The sequence below is a fragment of the Protopterus annectens genome, chromosome 3.part1 (assembly GCF_019279795.1).
Source record: "Protopterus annectens isolate FY-2018-M chromosome 3.part1, PAN1.0, whole genome shotgun sequence".
Lineage (NCBI taxonomy): Eukaryota > Metazoa > Chordata > Ceratodontiformes > Protopteridae > Protopterus > Protopterus annectens.
In genome coordinates, this window is record NC_056732.1 from 1,849,748,211 (window position 1) to 1,849,770,834 (window position 22,624).

At 40.9% G+C, this 22,624-nt stretch overlaps 1 protein-coding gene across 1 annotated transcript in view; it reads left to right on the top strand.

Annotated features, from left to right (window-relative positions):
- Positions 1-22,624, top strand: part of LOC122797922 (zinc-binding protein A33-like) — a 264,311-nt gene that overhangs the window by 194,169 nt on the left and 47,518 nt on the right. Inside the window, exons 3-4 of the mRNA XM_044066440.1 lie at positions 13,170-13,328; positions 15,098-15,375. Coding sequence (XP_043922375.1) covers positions 13,170-13,328; positions 15,098-15,375 — 437 coding nt within the window. The remainder of the gene's footprint in view (positions 1-13,169; positions 13,329-15,097; positions 15,376-22,624) is intronic.

Sequence of the window (22,624 nt, forward strand, 5' to 3'; positions counted from 1 at the left end):
TTAAACAGAATATTCTCAACCTCTTACTGAAATGACAAAACAGTTTTTATACAGAACTGCTGGTTGTAAAATCCACTAAGTTGCACATGTGCTTTCTCTTCAGTAACTTCCACCTCTGTAAAATCTTTGAATGTATATGTAGAAATGTAACTACTGTTTGTGTATAAATGCAAATAGAAATGTAACTACTGTTTGTGTATAAATGTAAATAGAAATGTAACTACTCTGTGTTTAACTGGAACTTAGTATAATGCAATGTCAGCAAATAAAGCTTTTCTCCCCAGGCCTCCACTGAAAGTGGGTATCACCCAGTCGGACATTACTGGTAAACAAAGACAAATAAATAAATAAACAAATAAATAGATAAATAAATAAATAAATACAAGGCAATTGGGCTTTGTAGCCATTTACACCTTGTCAGTATCCTCCACAGACATTACCTCCTTTTTCAAGGAGCAACAGCTCAATTTTAACAGGGTCCAATCCTCCAGATGTCTTTTTTGAAGACTAATAGCATGTTGCATTGCTTAAAATGTGGTGGAAGTTTGTTTCAGATAAGGGATAAGTGTGGTGTGGCAAACATGTCTCTCCACCATGTTTTGTGTATTTGCTGAAGCAGGTTTTATCCCTGCTTCTAGTGCTAGTGGGACTGTTTAGTTTTTGTAAGAGGTCTTGTACTACTGGATCCCTAATGATCCAAGAAATAAGGCAGCTATCACCCCTGAGGAGTCTACAGGACACTGCATAGGACACTGCATAATGGGACACTGCACAGGACATTGCATAAAGAGACACTGCTTTCAAGCTCTGTTTTGCAAACACTGAATATTCATAGTATTTACTTATTTATTTGTTAATTTATTTATTTATTTATGTATTGATTTATTTGACATTTGTTGACCAGGATAGTCCAAATGAGCAATTTCCCTTTTTCAGCAGAGGCCCAGAGGAGAAAAGGTCCTAGAACTAATTAATTTAGCAAATAAAACTATTAAAGAAAACAATTGTTACTATGAGATTAAGAAATTACATGTAAAGGGCATTACTACTTAATATGCTAACAGTTTATAATGGTCCATTATATGCAAGTATTTAGCTCAAAAGACAATCAGACCACTGGAAAGTTCATCATGTGAACTTTTGTAAAATGGTCAAGGAGATGGTTCCAGCTGTGCAAAACCTCATGAAGAAAGCACTGAGCATTTTGCCCTTGGCTTTGCTGGAATATACAAATACATCTTAAAAATTTAAAAACTCACCAGCTGACTTTTTAAATGTGCTGTAGATCAAAGAATAGAATATGTCTTCCTTATTCTTTATTTCAGCCTGTAAGTCTAAATTCGCTTAAAGGCAGACTGAAACAAAAAATGCATTTTTTTGTTTGTCATGCATGAGGACTGCACTACTATTATGATACATTGGTTTGTATAATAAACCTATATTGTTCCCGTAAAGATAGAAATTGATCAGAGACTGAGATGCTTATGCTGACTGAAAAAGAAGATAAATTGAGACTGTAGGCAGGTTCCACTTAGAAACGCCTGGAAGATGTGTATATATGTAGTGGTGAGAGCAATTAAGATTTTTTGTATGTACTAAGGATGATGAAACATTGCTAAGAAGAAATCAGAGTCAGTTGATCAAAATTATCACGTCTCTTAAAGCTTATCAAATACAACAATGGATTTTGTGGTGCATCCATGAAAGTATAGTTAGAGAAATGCTCAGTCAGCTATCCAAAGAGTTGTCCTATCAGTATTTCTGGAAACGGCAATAGGAGTGTTCAAGAATATTCTTCCAGAGCCTTGGATTGTACTGTTCGATTGGAACTAAACTGTAGCACTTCCTAGTACAACAGTATCTGAAATCCTGACCAGAGATGCTCTCATATAGCCTGGATGTGGAAGATAAGAAAGCTGGCAAGGTACTCAGCCAGCACCAAGGACTGAAAATATTTATTTGAAATGTACTTAATGAAAATGCAGTTACAGCAACAATACAGTGCTTTGACTTTATATTTGAAATTGGAAGGAAAAGTATTTAAAAAGTATTTGCATATGACAATTTGTTTAAAAATATTAATGTGGATTCTTATGCTTCACAGTAAGACGCTGTCCGGTTCGATTCTCAGCTAGAGCATCTTCTTTGTGGAGACATGCATGAATGGGTGTACCTTCATTGAAGGTTGTGTGTCAGAGCTGGTAACTCGGCACATAAAAATCAACTATCAATCATTAGCGGACCGGAGTTCCGCTATGGCGACCCCTAACCGGGAAAAGCCGAAAGACACAAACAAAATTTGGATTCTTACTGAATGAGTCCCTGTATGAAGTGGTAAGCATTAACTTTTGAAGATGGGGATGTAAGATATATATATATATATATATATATATATATATATATATATATATATATATATATATATATATATAAAGCTGTAAGAATTTTTTATCTGTATCTTTTCTTCATTTTGCATCCCTTTCTGTCATACTTGAAAACCATCCTAGTGCCCCATGTCCTTCGCTAGGTTAGCTGGCTCCCCCAGTCCATTGCCCACAATTTTTGCTAGGGCAGCAAGGATCTTAGCATCCTGGGATCATGCTGTCCTTCATCAATCAAGTTTTTACTTTATGGCCTTCCCCATTTCCTATCCTCCCTCCCTTATGTGACTTCATGATCTGGGTTTGGGAAGATCATGTATTGGTGGGGTGCAGCTTATCATCTTGCCTCTGTGGCACCTCAGCCATGCCCACCACCCTTTAGTCCTGGTATGCTCCACCCCATCCATAGTGACATGCCAGAATCCATGAGGGATCATCATAGGGGATGTCCATGACTCTGCCCACCATCCCCTGGATGGGCATGTTCATTGTCCCTGCCACTCTGCCACTTACCTGAGTAGCTAGTTTGTACCTCGGCCAGAAATGTCATTGTCAGGGATTTATCCTTCTAGGCTATTCGAGTGGCCATAATGCTTTAAGAGATTTGGTACCTATAGCCTAAGTAAGAGTTTACAATGTATATTATTTGTTCTGGTAGTCTCTATCCATTAAAGAACTAGAAGTTAATACCGACAAAGCTGCCTGATTGCAGTATATGTCTATCCGAATACCAGATTTCGCAATGGTCACCATATGCATTGCACATTATCCAAAACAGCAGCTTGACTTCCTGCATAGACACGATAAATATTCCACACCATCCAAACTAACACAGTGGTCCCTCATAACCCATTACACATCTGCCACCACATCCAATCCATAGAGTGCACAATATGGACATAGTAGCTACATCCCAACCCATTCAAACCCATATAGTGACCTAAAATGTACGTCTGGACTTTTTTTTGCAAGAGTCTGTTTTTTTGGTTCCTTGGTATGTATATGCCATGACACAATATGGACATACTGCTTATATCCTACTACACTGAAACCCATAAAGTGACCTAACATGTATATACCATCTCCATATAACCCCATCTATATCCATACAGTGATATCCTGTGACCCAGGACATGCCTGGTGTAACATGCAACTCGTACACTGATCCAGTATGCACATCCAGTGTACATTCCATGGCACCAAATGCAATATCTCTATGACCCACTACATGCTGTGCACACCATCCTTTTCATACAGTGGCCCAACGTGTACATATTTTATGCACTTTCCACTGTATTCTGTCTCATTCACTGACACTTCATAATGTACTACAGGAATACCTGTCCAATAAGACCTACACCGTGAAATCTCATGACCCACTATATACTTCACACCTCATCCAAACCCTTCTCACTTAGAGCTAATAACCCATTACATGTCTGCTATGGGTCTATATTATATAAGTGAATGCACTAAATTGCGAACTCTATATAATCGACCCACTAACACTGAAAAAACAAAATGTTGAACAAACAGATCAGTGATTTTTTTTCCCAGGGAAAAAAAATCGCTGCTCCATTAAAAAACAAAAAAAACCCCCCACAAAATAAAGTGGGGGGCTTTGTGCCACACACACACACCCTACTTAAATATACCAACTCTGGGATCGCACCACAGTGGAGGAAATGGCAAAGTCCCAAAAATGGCCCAGTATTTTTTTTCCCTTGGAAAAAAATCACTGTTCCGTGTTTTCAAGAATTTGTCGTTTTGGGTAAGTCAGTTCAATTAAGCAGCATTTGCAATTTAGTGCATTCACTGACTTAATAGGGACCCATCTGCTACACCATTCAACCCACACAGTGATGCAAAACCTGTAAACTGTGTAATTAACACACCATCCAAACCCATTTAGTGTGACATCCTATGACCTATTACATGTCTTCCTCACCATCTAGCCCATAAAGTGATCCAACATGTTCATACTGTGTACATTGCATCCCACCCAAATACAATACATACCTCCCTTATCATCCAAGCCCCTACAGTGACTCCCCTTACACATGCTGTATGCATTATGTGACATGCAGCTGTCTTGCAGTAATGTTCCAGGTAACCAATACATGCAACTCACAATATCCAGTTCTTACAGTGGCTCCCTGCACACCCTATGTGTGCGTCTGTTACTATCCAAATCGACGGATTGAGTCCAAACTCACACACCCTGTGAATCATTCACTATCTGGCAGCCAGTGAGAGAGAACATACACTTAATGTATGCATCCTGCACCATCCAATCCACTTCACTGATACCCCATTTCCCTACTAAATGAGATACCCCATTTCCCTACTAAATGAATTCTGCACCATCTTACTCCCAGAGTGACAACCTGTTTGTCCATTGTATAAATACTGCAGCATCCAGGTCATACAATGATGCACTATTTACCTTCCCTAAATGTTCTGTCCATTTATCCACTACAATAATAGTTTATACATCCCCTGCATGCAATATACATTATCTAAACTCATGCAGTGACACAAAGTTGTAACTAGGCTGGGACAAAAGAGTCAGCTGCCCCAATGCCAGCTGGTAGGGGGCACAATCAATAAGTTCTGCTGGTACTTCAGTGCAGTGCTGTTAGGTTCTGCCAGCGATACCAGGTAGTACCGGTCAGTTCTGCTAGTACTGCAGTGCAGTACTGGTAGGTTCTGCTGGTATTACAGTGCAGTACTGGTAGGTTCTGCTGGCAAGACCAGGTAGTACTAGTCAGTTCTGCTGGTACTGCAGTGCAGTACTGGTAGGTTCTGCTGGTGATACCAGGTAGTACTAGTCAGTTCTGCTGGTACTGCAGTGCAATAGTGGTAGGTTCTGTTGGTACTGCAGTGCAGTACTGGCAAGTTCTGCTGGTACTGCAGTGCAGTACTGGTAGGTTCTGCTGGTATTACAGTGCAGTACTGGTAGGTTCTGCTGGTGATACCAGGTAGTACTAGTCAATTCGGCTGGTACTGCAGTGCAATAGTGGTAGGTTCTGTTGGTACTGCAGTGCAGTACTGGCAAGTTCTGCTGGTACTGCAGTGCAGTACTGGTAGGTTCTGCTGGTATTACAGTGCAGTACTGGTAGGTTCTGCCGGCGATACCAGGTAGTACTAGTCAGTTCTGCTGGTACTGCAGTGCAGTACTGGTAGGTTCTGCTGGTATTACATTGCAGTACTGGCATTAACCTAAGAAGCAGCAAGGATACTGTGGCTCCATAAATGAATCCTGACACTGTGTTCTGGACTTACAGCTGAAGCACTGATACACACAATGCATGAGGATATGGTAATAACTAAAGCAAGATGCTTGTTGCAGTTGAAGCATGCAGCTTGCCACAGGCACAGAGCTGTTTTTGGAGGCGTTCAGACTTTTTTTGAACTGAGAGGGCACTAGTCTGAGCAAGTTTGCAGGGTACCAAATACCCTACCTACAATTCTTGCAGTGACATCCATTGTACTTAATGTGTTTGGGCCACCACATGAGCAGTACACCGGCACACAGAATGTTTCCTACTTGTATATAAATATGCATAATAAGAACCTTTATGCCCACTACATGTACTCACTCTTCAGACCCATTATATTACAACATATATGCCCAGTCTGTCTACCCCACTCCTAACCAGACTCATATTCTGGAAAAGTATGCACCAATTGTGTTCATTAATCTCATTAAACTCCATTAAATTATGAACTATGCACCCTGTGCATGCATTCCTGAAAGATTTGATTTGACTGTAGGATACTGGTATGAGCTGGATTTAACTGAAAGAAACTAGAATGAGACTGAAACAAATATCTTTATCTGTTAGTTACCAAAACGATGCTGAAAAAGTGCCAGTCTACCTTATGCGCCAAGTCTTCTTGTAACTTTCACAATAAAGTCTACAAACACTGTAGTTTGGTTAAGGATGTTTTATTATGTATAGTGGAGGTACATGTCAGTGATATTCAAATACTGTCTCCAGTAACAGTGCTGATAAACTGAAATAGTCTGTATAGTCTTCATAGTCCTTTCCTCCAGAATAGTATAATTAAAATTCTGGAGTGCTGGATATTTGACCTGAATGTTATATTCTGGAATGCTGGATATTTGACCTGAATGTTATTTTCTGGAATGCTGGGTATTTGACCTGAATGTTATATTCTGGAATGCTGGGTATTTGACCTGAATGTAATATTCTGGAATGCTGGATATTTGACCTGAATGTTAATTCTGGAATGCTGGATATTTGACCTAAATGTTATATTCTGGAATTCTGGATATTTGACCTGAATGTTATATTCTGGAATGCTGGATATTTGACCTGAATGTTATATTCTGGAATGCTGGGTATTTGACCTGAATGTTATATTCTGGAATGCTGGATATTTGACCTGAATGTTAATTCTGGAATGCTGGATATTTGACCTGAATGTTATATAGGTTCATAGGTTCATACTAGGCTATCTGCCCTAGGGCATTTATAAGCCTAGCCAGAATGTGTTTGGCTTTCGCCACCCATTTTAAATTTATTTTGCTATGCCCTTTTTCGAGGTTAGTATACTGTGCCTCTGTCTAACAGTGACACAGAAGTGATACCAGGGGTAAATTTACGACCTCCCATCCACTCATCAAGATTCCTCTTGAAGAGAGTCAATGAGGGACTCTGCCTAACCTGGACTGGGATTTTATTCCAGAGTGAAGGGAGCCTCTGGGTTATGAATCTGTCCCTCCAGCATGTCCTATTTATTTCAGTGCTGAGGTTCAAGTCTCTCGGGCGCGTAGCTCGATGGGATTTGGATTTTCTGAGGTGCAGCATGTCCATTAATTCCGGGTTGGACATGGCTTTATACGTCAGGCACAGATCGCCTCTGAACAGGCGGTATGCCACTGAGTAGAGCTGGAGTTTCTTTAATCGGGCAGCATATGGCATCTGTTTGAGCCCTTTGATCCTCTTGGTGAGGTACTTTTGGGGTCTTTCCAGTTGCTGCAGGTGTCTGGTAAGGTACATCCCAAAAGGGGCATTGCACTCAATTATGGGCCTGATGAGGGATGAGTAGAGAGGCACGATGACGTCCCCTGATCTAGATGTGAATCCCTTCATGATTAGGTGGGCTATATAAAATGTTTTTCTAACCACTTTGGCCATGTGGTTGTCAAATGAGAGATTGCTATCAACTTGGGTCCCCAGGTCCCTAATTACTTCTTCTGTACTTAATGGATTACCACCTATGTGGTAATTTGTGGGCACTTTGTTTTTGCCAAATGGGATGACTATACACTTTTTGGCATTTAGCTTGAGGCCATGGCTCTGGCACCAGTTGTCTGTTTCTATGAGGCCCTTTTGGAGGATGCTTATGTCGACTGAAGAGTCGATTATAGCGCCCAGTTTGCAGTCATCTGCGAACTTGGTCAGCCACAGTCCTTCCATGTTGGCCTGTACCTCTGAGAAATATATACCGAACAAGAGAGGTCCCAGGACTGAGCCTTGTGGGACACCACGTGTAACTGGTTTGGAGTCTGACATGGCTCCAGCAATTCTAACCATGTGGGTTCTGTCCTTGAGCCAGTTTGCAATCCATCTAGTGACATAGGGGTTTATATTTAAGCTGGTGAGCTTATCTATAATGCCCGAGTGGGGTATTGTATCAAAGGCTTTTACGAGGTCCAGGTAGGCTGTGTGGACCACCTTCCCCTCGTCAATGGCCTTGGTGACTGTTTCAAAGAAATCAACCAGGTTTAAGAGGCAGGATCTGCCCTTAACAAAGCCGAACTGGGTAGGATCCAGTGTTTGTAGGTCCCCAATATCTTTATTTATGAGGTCCATGATGATCCTTTCCATAACTTTGCAGACCAAGCTAGTCAGGCTTATGGGGCGATAGTTTCCAGGATCTGTTGAGGCACCACCTTTATGGAGAGGGACCACTGTTGCTGTACCCACTCTTTGGGCACATATCCTGTAGTAAGGCTGAGATTGAACAGTAGTTTTATGTTTGGGTTTAGCTCTTCTTGGAGTTCATGTAGGACGCAGCCTGGGACACCATCTGGTCCCACTGATGCTGTGTTTTTTGCTTTGGAGAGGGCGGCTCTTACCTGAGCATCTGAGATGTCAGGGGGGCAGCACTCTGCTGGGATAGATATTTGCCCTTTTGGTGGGGAGGGGGGGGAGAAGTTTGCGCTGAACCTGTCGGCTAGGATGTTGGCAATGTCTGTGAGTTCTGTGTATTTTTTGTCATTTTGGACTAATTCTGAGCATATCTGGGAATTACCACCCAGGTCCCTAACATAACTAAAGAAAGTCTTGTGATTATCCTTAGTGTCCTGTGCAATTTTTCTCTTGAAGCTAGCCTTAGACAATTTTATGTGTGCCCGTAGTTTTTTGCTAATACTGATCAGTGATGCCTTCCCTTTTTGGGATTTTGCTCTATCATTTAGTAGCTTCCTCCTTCTATTGTATAGTTTGTTTATGGCTGGGGTCCACCAGACAGGACGTCTGCCTTTGGAGGATTGGGTCTTAGTTTTATTTGGGATCGCATGATCCATGCATTCCTGAAGGTGTTCATAGAATGCGTTTATAAAGGATTCTGCGGTCTGGGCGTATTTTCCACAGGCCGGGGCTTTGAAGGATTCCACCTCAGTTTTGAGGAGTGTGAAATTTGCTTTAGAAGTTTTTCACTGTGGTTTTCTGGGCAGGGGTGGGGTCGGGATGTGAATATCCAGTGAGATTAGTTTATGGTCTGATCTTACCAGTGAGGGATACACTTCTGGTCTGGAGCATAGAGTCCCCATGTTGGTGATGATCAGGTCCAGTATGTTTTCCCCTCTTGTGGGAGTGGTAACAAGTTGTTCCATAGCATTTGAGTTTATAAATTCTAGGAACCTTTGGGCTAGGGTGTTGGAGCCAGAGTAATGCTCCCAGTCTATGTTTGGGTAGTTGAAGTTGCCCAATATAATGGTGTTTGGAGAGACCTTCATATTTTCCAGTGTTCTCAGGAAGGCCGAGTGAGGTTCCGGGGTTTGGGAGGGTGGTCTGTAGCAGGCTATAAACTGGAAGGCAGTTTTACCCACTGTTAGTTGCACATGGATAGTCCCTGATGCTTCGTGCTTTGCCACCAACCTGGAGGTGTGGGTATCTTTGATGAATATCGATACTCCCCCTCCTTTTGTGGTTCGGTCCAAGTTTTGGGGCCGAAAAGCTTGGTATGAGGTATAACCTGGTAGTGCTGGGGTGCTCTCGGGAGCTCTGAACCAGGTTTTTGTTACTGCACAGATATCGATGTTCTCCATGCTAAGGAGAGTTTTGAGTGCGTGCATCTTGAGGTTTAGACTTCTGGTGTTGAGTAGCATTACTCTTAGTTTCTTATCCCTTGTGATACCTATGGAGGTGGGTTTGTCTTTTGAGCCTTGCCTAAAAAGGCACTATGGGGGTAGCAAGAGCCTTTGCCAATATCCGAAAGCCCAGGGGTGACAGGTGCAAGCCGTCCCTAGCGAAGCATCGTGGCTTGTCGAGCATATCATCCCAAGCTGACAGGCATTGGATCCCCTTTGAATGACACCAGTACTTAAGCCAATTGTTGAAATTGATCATCTTGTCTTCATATTGTGGCATCATTCTTGGTGAGGGTAAGATGCTACTCAAGGTCAGGGTCATACTGGCCTGGGCTACATGCTCAGAGAGCTCCTTTATGTCTCTTTTCATGTAGTCCAGGGAGGTACGTCTCAGGTCATTCACACCAGCATGGACAATGACTGAGTCATATTTGTACTTGCCTTGGAGTGACCTGAGTGCTTGTGTTATGTGGCGGATCCTAGCGCCCGACAGGCTGCTCACCATGACCCTCTCCTTGTTCAGCCTGGTGAGCGGGGCGTCAGTGTGCCTGACGATAGAGTCACCTATTACAAGTGTATCAGGTGTGTTGTTTAGTCTTAAGGGCTGTGACTGTTTGGCACACTGGCTTTGTGAGATATGTGTTGCATGTGTTTTGTTTTGGGGTAGCGGCTGCTTGGGTGTCTGCTTTGGAGGTCTCTGCTGCTTCGGCAGATCTTTATTTAGAGCCTCCGAGTATGTTTTTGTGTGATTATGTGTTTGGTTTGCTGTCGTGGTAGGTCTCTGTGAGACTGGAATTGTAGTGAGTGTGGTTTCCTTCTCCTCCTGACTGGTTATGCCAGTACTGAGTTGAGAGAGCTTAGCCTCCAGTTTGGCTCTATGGTTGCATCTCTCACATGTGTTGGAATTTGTTGGGAGGAGGAGAGGGTTGTCTGTGTACATGAGGCAGTTGTAACATTGCCTCAAGATTCCCAGATTCACCAGCTGGACCGGAGAGGAGATTGACAACTGACCTTTGGACATGCTAGAATGTTGGGTACATGGGTTCTGGAATGTTGGGTATTTAACCTGAATGTTATATTCTGGAATGCTGGATATTTGACCTGAATGTTATATTCTGGAATGTTGGATATCTGACCTGACGTCTGCACTCATACTTGAGTGTCTGTACTGCAATGACTTCCTGCATATCAGTCCAAACAAACTAACTTACTGTTTCTGAAATATTACCTAATAATACCAAAACCCTACATGCCTCTTTAGACGTGGTTCCCAAGCCTTACAATATCTGTTTGTTCTCAATATATTAGACATTCTCTTATCTCAATTCTTGTCTGAAGGATGTCCTTCTATTCATGTTGCAGTATTCAAACCCTCTGGGATTCCCTGCCACAGGTCGTCCCGATGTTCAGCCAGTATACAAAAACATTTTACCACTGCAGAGTACATGAGATGTCACATGTAGGCCAGCAGCAGCATGGGCCATAAAAGTGACATCGGCATGCACATTCCTCAGAACTTCTTTGCCACCAGTACAAACAAATCTATTGAGCAAGCATCAGTCTGATCGCCCAAGCCATTTTGCTGATATCAAGTCTTCCGATAAGTATGCCTTTGGGGATTTATTTTATCTTACTACTGCTTTGTTGTTGTGAGGTTACCTGTCATCCACAAAGAGCAAGTGCCAGTGTGGAAAACAGATACCACATAAAGAAAATAACAAACAGTGTCTGTTTTGCTCCTAGCTTAATCATGACCATATGTCCTGCCGTATATGTCTGGCATTTGTTCCTGTGACTTTGCATAGCCACCTTTCTTCACTTAAAATTTACTTAAAGAATCAGAGGCTTGAAAAATTCATGTGTGACATTACGGAGGGTAAGTTGGGGCCTACTGTTGAGCCTCTGAAGAAGAAGGCCAAGAAATACAGGCCTGAAGCTTCCATGTACCACCTATTCTGGACACTCGTGTTGAGGCTGTTGAATGCCTGGAGGCCTATTTGGATCTTCCTTCTATTTCCTCAGCAGTTACCTCTTCAGAAGCCATCAGGGATCTGGGTCTTAGCATGTCCTACAAGGCCTTGTAGACATCCATGTTGGATGAACAGGGGGAACCTAGGCTCATTTATCAGAAGGCCCATGAGGTATTCTTTAGATATTAGTTAGGGAAGAGGTTCTGATGACCATCATTGAGTGCAGGCCTTCATCAGGTCCTTCCATGTTTCATAAGGCAGATGTGCAGTTTAAAAAGAAGCAGAAATTTAAGTATCCCTATGCTCCTAAGGAAATTCCTTCCAAATGGCAGGCTTTTATTCAAGGCTTGTCCCAGGATTTTAGGGCCTTCAGACCTTCCAAAGGGGGTTTCAATGCCCAGCCCTGCCATGAACTCATCCTTTCAGAAAAGGATAAGGGTTCAAGGCTCCTCAGAGGAAGAGGGATCTTTAGAAGATGAAGATGAATCCTTGGATTACTCTTTACACATTTCTTCCCCACTGGAATACTCTTCTCCAGAGGAGGAATCAATAGTACTGACTCCCCTGGGGAAGATTTTACTTTTGGAGAAACTATTGCTAAGATGAAGGAATCCACGCATCCACGCATACCTTATATTAAGGGTTTACCCAAGGTACATAAAAATATTTTTCCGTTACCAATGCGACCTATAGTAGTAGATGACGGATGGGTAACCGAAACAATTTCTTTATATATAGAAAGAAAATTGAGTCCATTGATTAAGAATATACCCTCTATATTAAGGGACAAATATCAACTTTTAGATACATTGAATTCATCATACAGCAATGGACTACCTGAAGCTTGCTTGTTAGTTACCTTGGATGTTAAAAATTTATTCACTTCTATCCCAAATGATTATGGCCTAGAAGCTATTAGGGAAGTGTTGAGTCACAATACTGAGTTCACCAATGATGAACAAATATTGCTTAGCGCTCTGTTAGACATGGTTTTATCAAATAACATATTCATATTTAATAATAAACTGTATCTACAAAAATGGGGGGTTGCCATGGGCACCCCATGTGTGAACACATATGCTAATTTAGTTGTCCACTATTGGGAGAGAACATACCTCTTTAATAGTCCACATTATTCAAAAATACTATTATATAAAAGATTTGTGGACGATATACTACTATTTTGAAATGGCACATTGAATGAACTAACTGAATTTATCCAGTATTTAGAATCCACTACTAGATTTTTTAGATTTACTATGGAATTTTCTAGAGATAATATTGATTTTTTAGATATCACCATTAAAAAAGATGCTCAGGGTTATATAACTACTGTTTTATATAGGAAACCATGCTGGAAAAACACCTTACTTCATTTCAACAGCATGCACCCTAGATTTACGTTTCATAACATCGTTGAGCCAGTTTATTAGACTCTCTAGATTTTGTCAAGATCCTTTTATTTTAAAGGAGCAAGCTGATTTTCTGGAAGGATTGTTTATAGAAAGAGGATATAATAGAAACATGGTTAGGGAAATTAAGAACTTAATATTTAATGAAAATATTGATGTTAGTGAACAGAGGTACAATAACTATATAGGACCACGAAAAGTGAATAATGGATCTAAGGTAACTTTTATTACAAGATTTACGAATGACAACAAGGCCATTATTAAGATCATATCTAACAACTGGCATGCACTCACAGCAGATATTGACATAGTGAGGATAGTAGGTATAAAACCGAGTTTTACCTACAGAAATAGTAAGAACTTAAAAAGGCTACTCTGCACTGAACATAGCTATTCAGAAGCTAGGCAATTTAGACGCTCAATGATGTATGGTACCTTTCCCTGTGGCAAATGTAATATGTGCATTATGATCTCTAAAGAACAGATATTTATACATCCTACATTAAATTATAGATTTGAGCCAAGATTCTTTGCCTCCTGTAATGACACCAATCTTATATATTTAGCCAATTGTGATCAATGTCATGCCTTTTATGTAGGCATGACTACTAGGAGACTGAAGGACAGGATATATAACCATACATATGATATTAAAAAATTAGACCAACGTAATGCTTTAGCTAAACATTCTATGCTCCATATAGGTCACAGTTTTAAATTTAGAGTACTTTAAGTAGTACCTCCCAACAAGAGAGGTGGTAATAATATGAATTGTCTGGAAACAATAGAACTTCAATGGATATTTAAGTTGAGAGCACACCAGGATCCAGGCCTCAATCAATTTATTAGTATAAAACCTTTACTTGAAACGCATAAGCTAAAATGAATGGGTTACATAGTATTTAGTTATATTTGTCAATTTTAGATTCAGGTTTCAGACCATTTTTAATTTTAATTTTAATTTCAATATATTTATATATTTAAATATTAAATTATTGGATATTGTCAGATCTTTAAATATATATATTTTTTTGGCAATATAAATTAGGGCTACTTATATATATATATATATATATATATATATATATATATATATATATATATATACAGACATTTTCATATTCTTATGCTAGGCTATTATGAATAGAATTCAAATAAATAAACATACACAGCATGGTTTTTAGATCACATTATATTATGACACCATTAAAAATGTGATCTATAAGTATTAATTTTATGCTAATTTTATGCCTATTTCTTCACTGTAATGTTTAGTTACAAAAATGTAATGCGAAATTGTAACGATATGGTGTTTTAACATAGCTTTCATTCAGTGATGCATCAGAAGCTCAGCACTTGATGAATACAACTAAGACTCAAGTTTAAATGTCTAATAATTGTTTAATTAATTGATTGTTTGATTTTGAACATTTCAATTAATCGAAACGTTTATAATGTCAGCATTCATTTGTTTATGTAGATCTGATGAAGCGTACCTTGGGAGTACGCAAAAGCGCTCAACTTTTATATTAATAAACTTGATTTTTATTTTATTTTGCCGTGGTGGTCCGCCTCCGTTTTTATATCCATAAGATGAAGGAATATTTTAAATGGGTCTCTGATGTACAGAAAAGGTACTATGAACAGCTCCAGATGGAACCCCCTTCTTCATCTGCTGTTCCTCCTACTCTCCAGGCTTTTCTTGATGCATTTGTTTCTGCATCAAAACTCAGATTCCCAACCCCCTGCTCCAAAAAGACCTGACAGATTTTACAAAGTCTCCAAGCATAGTAAATTCCTTTTCAAATATCCATCTGCTGACCCATCTGTTGTTTCAATGGCACCAGATAAGCTCTCTAGGCTCCTGCCTAACACTTCTATTCTTCCTTCAGATAAGGCTAGCAAGGGTACGGATAGGTTGGGAAAATAGGTGTTATAAATTACCAAACACACATAACTAAATATGCTTTAGTCTTGTTATCTCAGGCTGCTCAACTTCTTGAAGATCTCCCTGACTCTAAAACTAAGTCTCAGCTTTCCTCTGTGCTGGAGACTGCATCTCGGGTAGCCCATCACTCCATTAAATGCAGCTATGATACTGCAGGTGCCTCATGCAGAGGCGCTGCTTCCGGGTCTGTTCTTAGAAGATATTCCTGGCTGAAACGTCAACCACTCCCAGGCTATATCAAGTCTAAATTATTAGATGCCCCTCAGGATAATTCAGCCTTGTTTGGGCCTGCTGCAGCTGCCATGTTTAAATCTCTGTAAGAGAAAGAGAAAGAATGTCTGGGATTAAAACACATTTTTGTGTCTCCAATTCCTAAATTTCACAGGAACTACCCTTCCAAGACTGTTTTTATCAGGAAAGAAACTCATCCTCCAGTCTCTAGGGGTAAGAAACCTGCCAGGAAACCCTCTGCTCCTAAGACTACTCAGGCTACTCCTTCCCAGAGACAGCCTTTTCCTGACAAACTTGGTACTCTATGACAGCCAATCACCCCACAGCTTACCTCCACTATCCCTTCATCTTTCCCTTCTAGTATGGAAACAATATCACTTAGGACTCTTGGGTACTTTCAATTTTCCAAAAAGGGTACCTCATGTACTAGAAATCCATTCCACCCTTCAAGGGTATGCATCAACCTCTTTAAGAATAGCTTCCTTTGTTCTCAGAGGTGCTCTCAGAGCTAAAATCTCAAGGAACTATCAAAGAGGTTCCTCCTCTCCAAATGGGAAAAAGGTTTTATTCCAGGATGTTCCTGGTCCCCAAAAAAGATGTCTGATGAGACCCATTTTGGAACTTTATCATTTGAACACCTTCCTCAAGGTGCCTACCTTTCACATGCTATCCCTTCAAACCCTGTTCCCTCTCACTCTCCCACACGCCTTCCTGGCATCCTTGGAAATTAAGGATGCCTATCTTCACATTCCCATTCATCCCATGTACAGGAAGTTTTTCTGTTTTTCTGTTGATTCCTCACATTTTCAGATCTCTGCCTTGCCCTTTGTTCTCTGTATAGCTCCAAGGGTATTCACAAAATGTTTGGCTCCAGTTGTGGCTTTCTGTAGACTTCAGGGAATCAAAGTATTTCCATTCTTGGATAACCTCCTGCTCTAAGCTTCTCATACAGAGGTTCTGAACCAGAAGCTCCTGTCCACCATATCCCTTCTTCAGTAGCTGAGTTTTACTACCAACTTCCAAAAATCTTCCCTTACTCCTTCCCAAGATCATGTACGGTAAATACCACTAACCACTGACACATATTAATTACATCAAATACCACTAACCACTGACACATATTAATTACATCAAATACCACTAACCACTGACACATATTAATTACATCAAATACCACTAACCACTGACACATATTAATTACATCAAATACCACTAACCACTGACACATATTAATTACATCAGACAACTTCTGAAAATTGTAGCTAATTTGAGTGAAGTGCAGCAGTGCAGAAACAGTTTAGTAATTGTCAATGGCAACAACTGAATGTCATTTTGTATAACACACAAAATCCTGGACTGGAGTACAGGTAAGTGTGGGCTGGAGTCAGTTTATAACTAGCGAAACTCCCATTGGGGCTGCTCATACACTTAGTTAAGCAGAGTGCAATTGTGTTGCTCCTCGCTCAAAACGACTTTATATATAGATATGTCTATAGATACATATATATATATATATATATATATATATATATATATATATATATATAAGTATACATATCTGTCTGTCATTATCTCTCTCTCTCTACAGATATCTATCTATCTTTATATGTACATATAAATAAATAAATAAATAAATATATATGTGTGTGTGTGTGTGTGTGTGTGTGTGTGTGTGTGTGTGTGTGTGTGTGTGTATACGTACATATACACGCACACACACACATATATATATATATATATATATGTGTGTGTGTGTGTGTGTATGTACACACACACTGCCTCTGTGGTACTTGCTCAAGCTTTGTTGGACGTCTAGGTCACCTGACATTGAACATTATATTCCGATACTACAGCTGTGCTTCTAATCAGCGTCTGGTCAGTACCCCAGTGAAATCCTAACAAATCTAGAACAAAAGGCATACTTAGAAACGCAAAACTCAAATGAATGTTCTGGTTGCTAATCAAGGCATCCACCTGGAAAAGCGTACATGAAGCCTACTGAGCCTTGCAAGATGTGGGACTGCTGTGTGGATGAACAAACGGGCTGTGGCCTGCTTCTCATCTTGAGCTTGGTACTAATATTTTGGCTCTGGTGACAGAAAATGTATAGGAGCAGAGTAACCCAGGAGAGAGTGGTTATGGTGAGACCAGCAGTAGTAGCCAGGAACTAGGAATCCCGGGGACTCCCCTCTTTTCAGCATTCTTCACAAGGTAATTAAGTAATTTCCGTACACACTGCTTGAGTCATGTTGCAGAATAACTGTAAAAACTCCCTCCTTACCTTCACATGGTGTACATATTACTTTTCCCTCCACTGTTTGCCTGTGCTCTGTACAGACACAGACACCTTGGATGTCTATTTTCTTGGAAACCATGATGGAATTAGCTACAATACAGACTTGCACAGAGGACAACTAGCATGCAGTGACGAGCACTGTCCCCAGATGTCTCAGTAGTCTGATATTTAAAGCCATGAAAAGAATTATCATGGAAATGATCAGTACCAATGCAGTACGCCTACAGATACTGGACCAAACCTAGTTTGTTTTGGTCAATGACATATCATACCTACCCTAACTGATGGACCTTCCGGATGATGGCAGAATGACTCACTTCACCTACCATGGCTTGCCAAGCCATTTGACACTATTAGGCCATCAGGCATTGTTGAAAAACTATAGAGGTTATTTACAAACTAGTATGTCAGCCAGTGGATAGCCAAATGTTTGACAATCATTTTCTGGAATGACAGCATTGGGTAGTCCACTGCTACAGTAAGGCCAGCCACTAGTGGACTTCCCTCACAAATCATTCCTGGGGGTACCCCTTCTAGGCATTCCGCTCTCTGCAGTCACGGCCACTGTCAGTGACCTCAGACTGACTACATTTGCAGATGATTGCAAATTAGAAGCTGTCACTAAATCCCACACAGAACCAACAGTTATCCAGGAAGGGCTGACACACACATTCAGTTGTCGCCATTGACAATTACTAAATGCCAAGGAATACACAATACTATCCTTTGGGAAGTCATCGACCCCTGGTACATATCATAGTGTCTGCACACCTCCAATAGCTGACCCAGTAGTCAGTGAATTATGGACACTGAGAGTTATCTAGCCTTTGACTTTCACAGGTCAATAGGATGTGGGGATTCATTCAATGTTGGACGACCTATATAGAAAGGCATGGCATGTAAATCCCAGACTGTCATTGTCACACTGTATTTGGCACTCTTCACACCTATCATTGAGTGCAGTGGCACCTTTGTATGTAACTACATAGGCATATCTGACATCTGTAACAGCCACAGATGCTCCATAGTAAACTAATACATAGTATACATAACATGTCCTATGCAGACCATGTCAAGACCATAACTGTGTATTCTGTCTCCTACATACTTTGGAGGGGAGGTGTACGGCTGCCATACAGGGAGGTGTCAGATCCCACTGTGTACCTCCTTCATATCCAAGAAAGGACTAGCACAAGAATTACCTGTTCTACACACCTACACCTTGACTGTGGTATGAATAGAACATGCTAGAGGGACTGGTATGTAACCCAGAGACTACACCCTATATGTAACAGGCTCCCCATCCATGTGAAGCACACTTCCGCTGTAATGCACATCATGTGCAAGTTACACAATGAAATGCAGAACAAGACAATCAAAACTGGTTTAGGACACATATGTCTAATGGACACAGGGAAATTGTAGATGGTTCATCTCACATGCCACAACTTGTAGATGTTTCAGCTCCCAAAACCCTACTTACACTTATCAAGGGTCTCAGACCTTGTCAGAGATTAGGGATGCATGACTATGCTGAAAGAAGCCATTGTTCTTGTTAGCCTATTATACACATATGAACCTATTGAGCCATGTACCTATACTGCATACCTTTCTGAAGACATTTTTTTCTGTGCTGACATTCCATCCTGTGCTCTGATGTTGACGCTTTTATTGTACCTGTGTACCCATAAGTGTGCCCTATACAATCCTGAAACTGAAACATAAACAGTGACACCTTTCATTGTGTGAGTATATAGCCATTACAACATCATCCAATGTAATGTATATAAAATAATGTGGTTTACTCATTACAAATGACAACATACAGTATCTGTCAGTGACCAGTACAAGTGGCATGCCAAAGGCAACAATAGATGAAACAAATACATAACAATTTATATAGTCAGTCTGTGCATCAGACACTAGTTTCATTTCCATGGATTGATGACAAGGATGACAGGAATGTGGCACAGGTATCATCACTTACACAGGGTGTTTTGTGGGGGTGCAGGAGGCCTAGGGTGACTCAATAGGTTAGCAAGCATGTGTGTGTGAATCAGGAAGTGAAGCAGTCAATATGGACAATGGAAATGTGGTATGGGTGTCTGTAGGTGACTGGATTGTGACAGTGGTGTGTGAGCATCTGCATGAACACAGTCAAGCTCTGTGTTAGCCCTACATGTCTGTATGTTGGATAGCTTTGAACCATGCTTGGTAGAGCTGACAGTCCACCATCCACCCCCAAACATGGAAACTGGTTCTGCCAGGTGTTACACTGGCACCTCCATGCCCAAGGTAAGAAGCGGGTCTACTACCAGTGGGTGACTGCTGACTGCTCAACTCCAACCAAATGTTCCATCACAGACAATATGCATTCTAAGACAGATAGTTTGGGATCTGTATGTCTTTCCACTGCATCAGTCAACTGATCCAGGGTATCAGCAATGTGGTGGAGGCAGTCATGGATGTCAGACTGCGCTGCAGCCATAACCTTGAGCATTCATATGGAGTTCTGTTCGGAACATGCCTGTGCCTCCATGATGGCTCTATACAAACACCAAGTGAGACATGATGAGACACCTGCAACAGGTGGTGGAGGGACAGCAGGCCTCCTACAAGCACCTTTATCAATCCGGCTATGTGGAACCTCACTAGCTCTTTGGCTATGACCAGTATCAATACTCATTGCAGCCATTGTAGCCACACTTTCCTCTTCAATGTCCCCACCCTCCGAATGTCCAATATCTGCGGCCTCATGGGACTGGGTATGCATAGGCATACTTACTGTGTAAAGTGATAATGAGGGCTGAAGAAGGATGTAAACCTCTGTGACAGATTCAGGCCCTGCATCCCCCACCTGTGCCACAGTTCGGTCACAAGCATCAGAGTCTGAAGAGACACTGACATCAGGTTTGAAGGGGACAGAGACCAACCCCCCTGGTCACCTGTGATAAAAAAGTAAAAACGTACATTAATACCTACACTACGATGCTCTGCTGTACTATGTTGCAATATATGTTAAGCTGCAAACACTCCTGTCACTATTACAGACATGTTTAACCCCCAGCCTCATATAATAGGACATGAGGACATTATTTTCTAACAAACATCTGTAGCTACTTGTAAATAAAAGCTCTTTAAACAAGAATCTCATGAGCAACAATGATACACACTGTTGACATTTGGCAAAACTCTGCAAAGATGACACATATGACAATCTGTAATGTCCTGGCAATACTGTCAAATCTATCAGTGTGGTCACACCTATAAGGCACAGGTATGAGTCTAACCTGTGTACAGTCAGAAAATATCTGTGCACTTGGCAATCCTGCAGACAGTACATCAATCCAGCCAGCAGGCCACGGATGACACTTTAGTGAATACAGCGTATTAAATCTGCATCTCTAACAAAACAGTGTTGTGCTTACCAGGAGCACAGCCTCATCTGATTCCTGATGTTCCTGTGAAATTTGAGGGAGAGGTAATGTAAACAGCACCACATGTTGCATTATAACAAGGTAATATGTCCAAATATCTCACATTTACAGTAGCTACTATGTTAACTGGTATGTTGGTCACATTCTGAGAATGATATTCAAAGCGCTGCTAACCTAGGAGTTTATGGTCTTGACGCAAAGCCTTGAGGATGATGTCATTTTCAACATTGGTAAAAGGGCCCCGGCATTGGGGGATACATATTTTCTGAAAGACAACAAAATGGGAACACATATCAGGATCACATACATGGGAGTACAGTATGTAGAGATACATCAATAAAGGATGGCTAGCACTATTCACTGTTGGATTACACATCATACTCAGCAGTTTGCAAACATACAAAGGGTGCAGCTTCAACTATGATAGTAACAATAGTCAGGTATTCCTGTTTGTGCCATGACAGATACAGATGTATGGTCACACACCCAACACAGGTGTCCATTGTAGTGTGGCCCGTAGAGATAACCCTCCTCTTCTAATATATAAAAACAACAATGCCAAACAAATAGCAGTGTACTATTACAACTGCTATCAAGGCAAATTTCCAGGACACTGGTGTACCTAATTACCACAAAGCATGCTACCCTTTCTGTACTCTAGTTCCTCTGTAAGTGTAACACTTCTGGAGATCAATGACATGTCATCAGTACAGTTCTAAGAAAGGCTTAATGATGTAATCCCCATTCCCCTATGTATATTCAAACATATGCATCATGTTGGAAACAAAATGGTTACATACATGATGGAACAGAATACTTCTCTGTTAAAAGATAAATATAAATGTTGTGCCAATGAGTTTATTATGCAAAGTAACTCTAATACACAATGGTTCTCCTAGCTTGATGTTTGCCTTTTTAACATGGTTCTCATTAGCAAGTGATTGCCTCTGGACCAATCTGTGCTTCTGAAATTCTAATTGCAGCCTACACAGTTGATCTGCAGTATAATCAGCCAATCTCAAGCATCTACTGAACATGATATAAGGCCTCAGTGTAGATTGCAACCCCTTTCTCATATATTGGGGTGGAAATTACAGGGGTAAAGATACTACGTCATCACAAAGAGAATGTCTGTAGCAGCTACTTTTTACATTCAGATGTGTGTGCTACAGACTGAAGCTGAAACTGACGCTGCAGGCAACAGGCATAGGCAGAGAGGGTGAACACTTTGCAAGACAAGCATTAAGGGGAAATGTGGGACCTGTGGTAGCCTTGTTGTATAGGCAGAGCCAGATTGAGGGTATCTATCCCACTGGAAATTAAGATATGTGTTTAAGGTAAGTATGTCAGGCAAATGTATCACTAACAGAATAAAAGGCAAAATGCTTGGCGTGTCCTAAAAAAGGTAGGGGGTTACATTAACCATTATGTCACATAGTTGGGCAACTGCCAAGTCATGTGTTATGTCATAGTAGTCCCCTGTTACGTGTATGTTGGCTACCCTTGCGTTTAGCACAACCTCCATGTATTTATGTTACTTGTGCAGTTGTGGTTGTCTGTAATACACTAGCAAATCATTGTGGGCTGCAGTCTGAAATTAC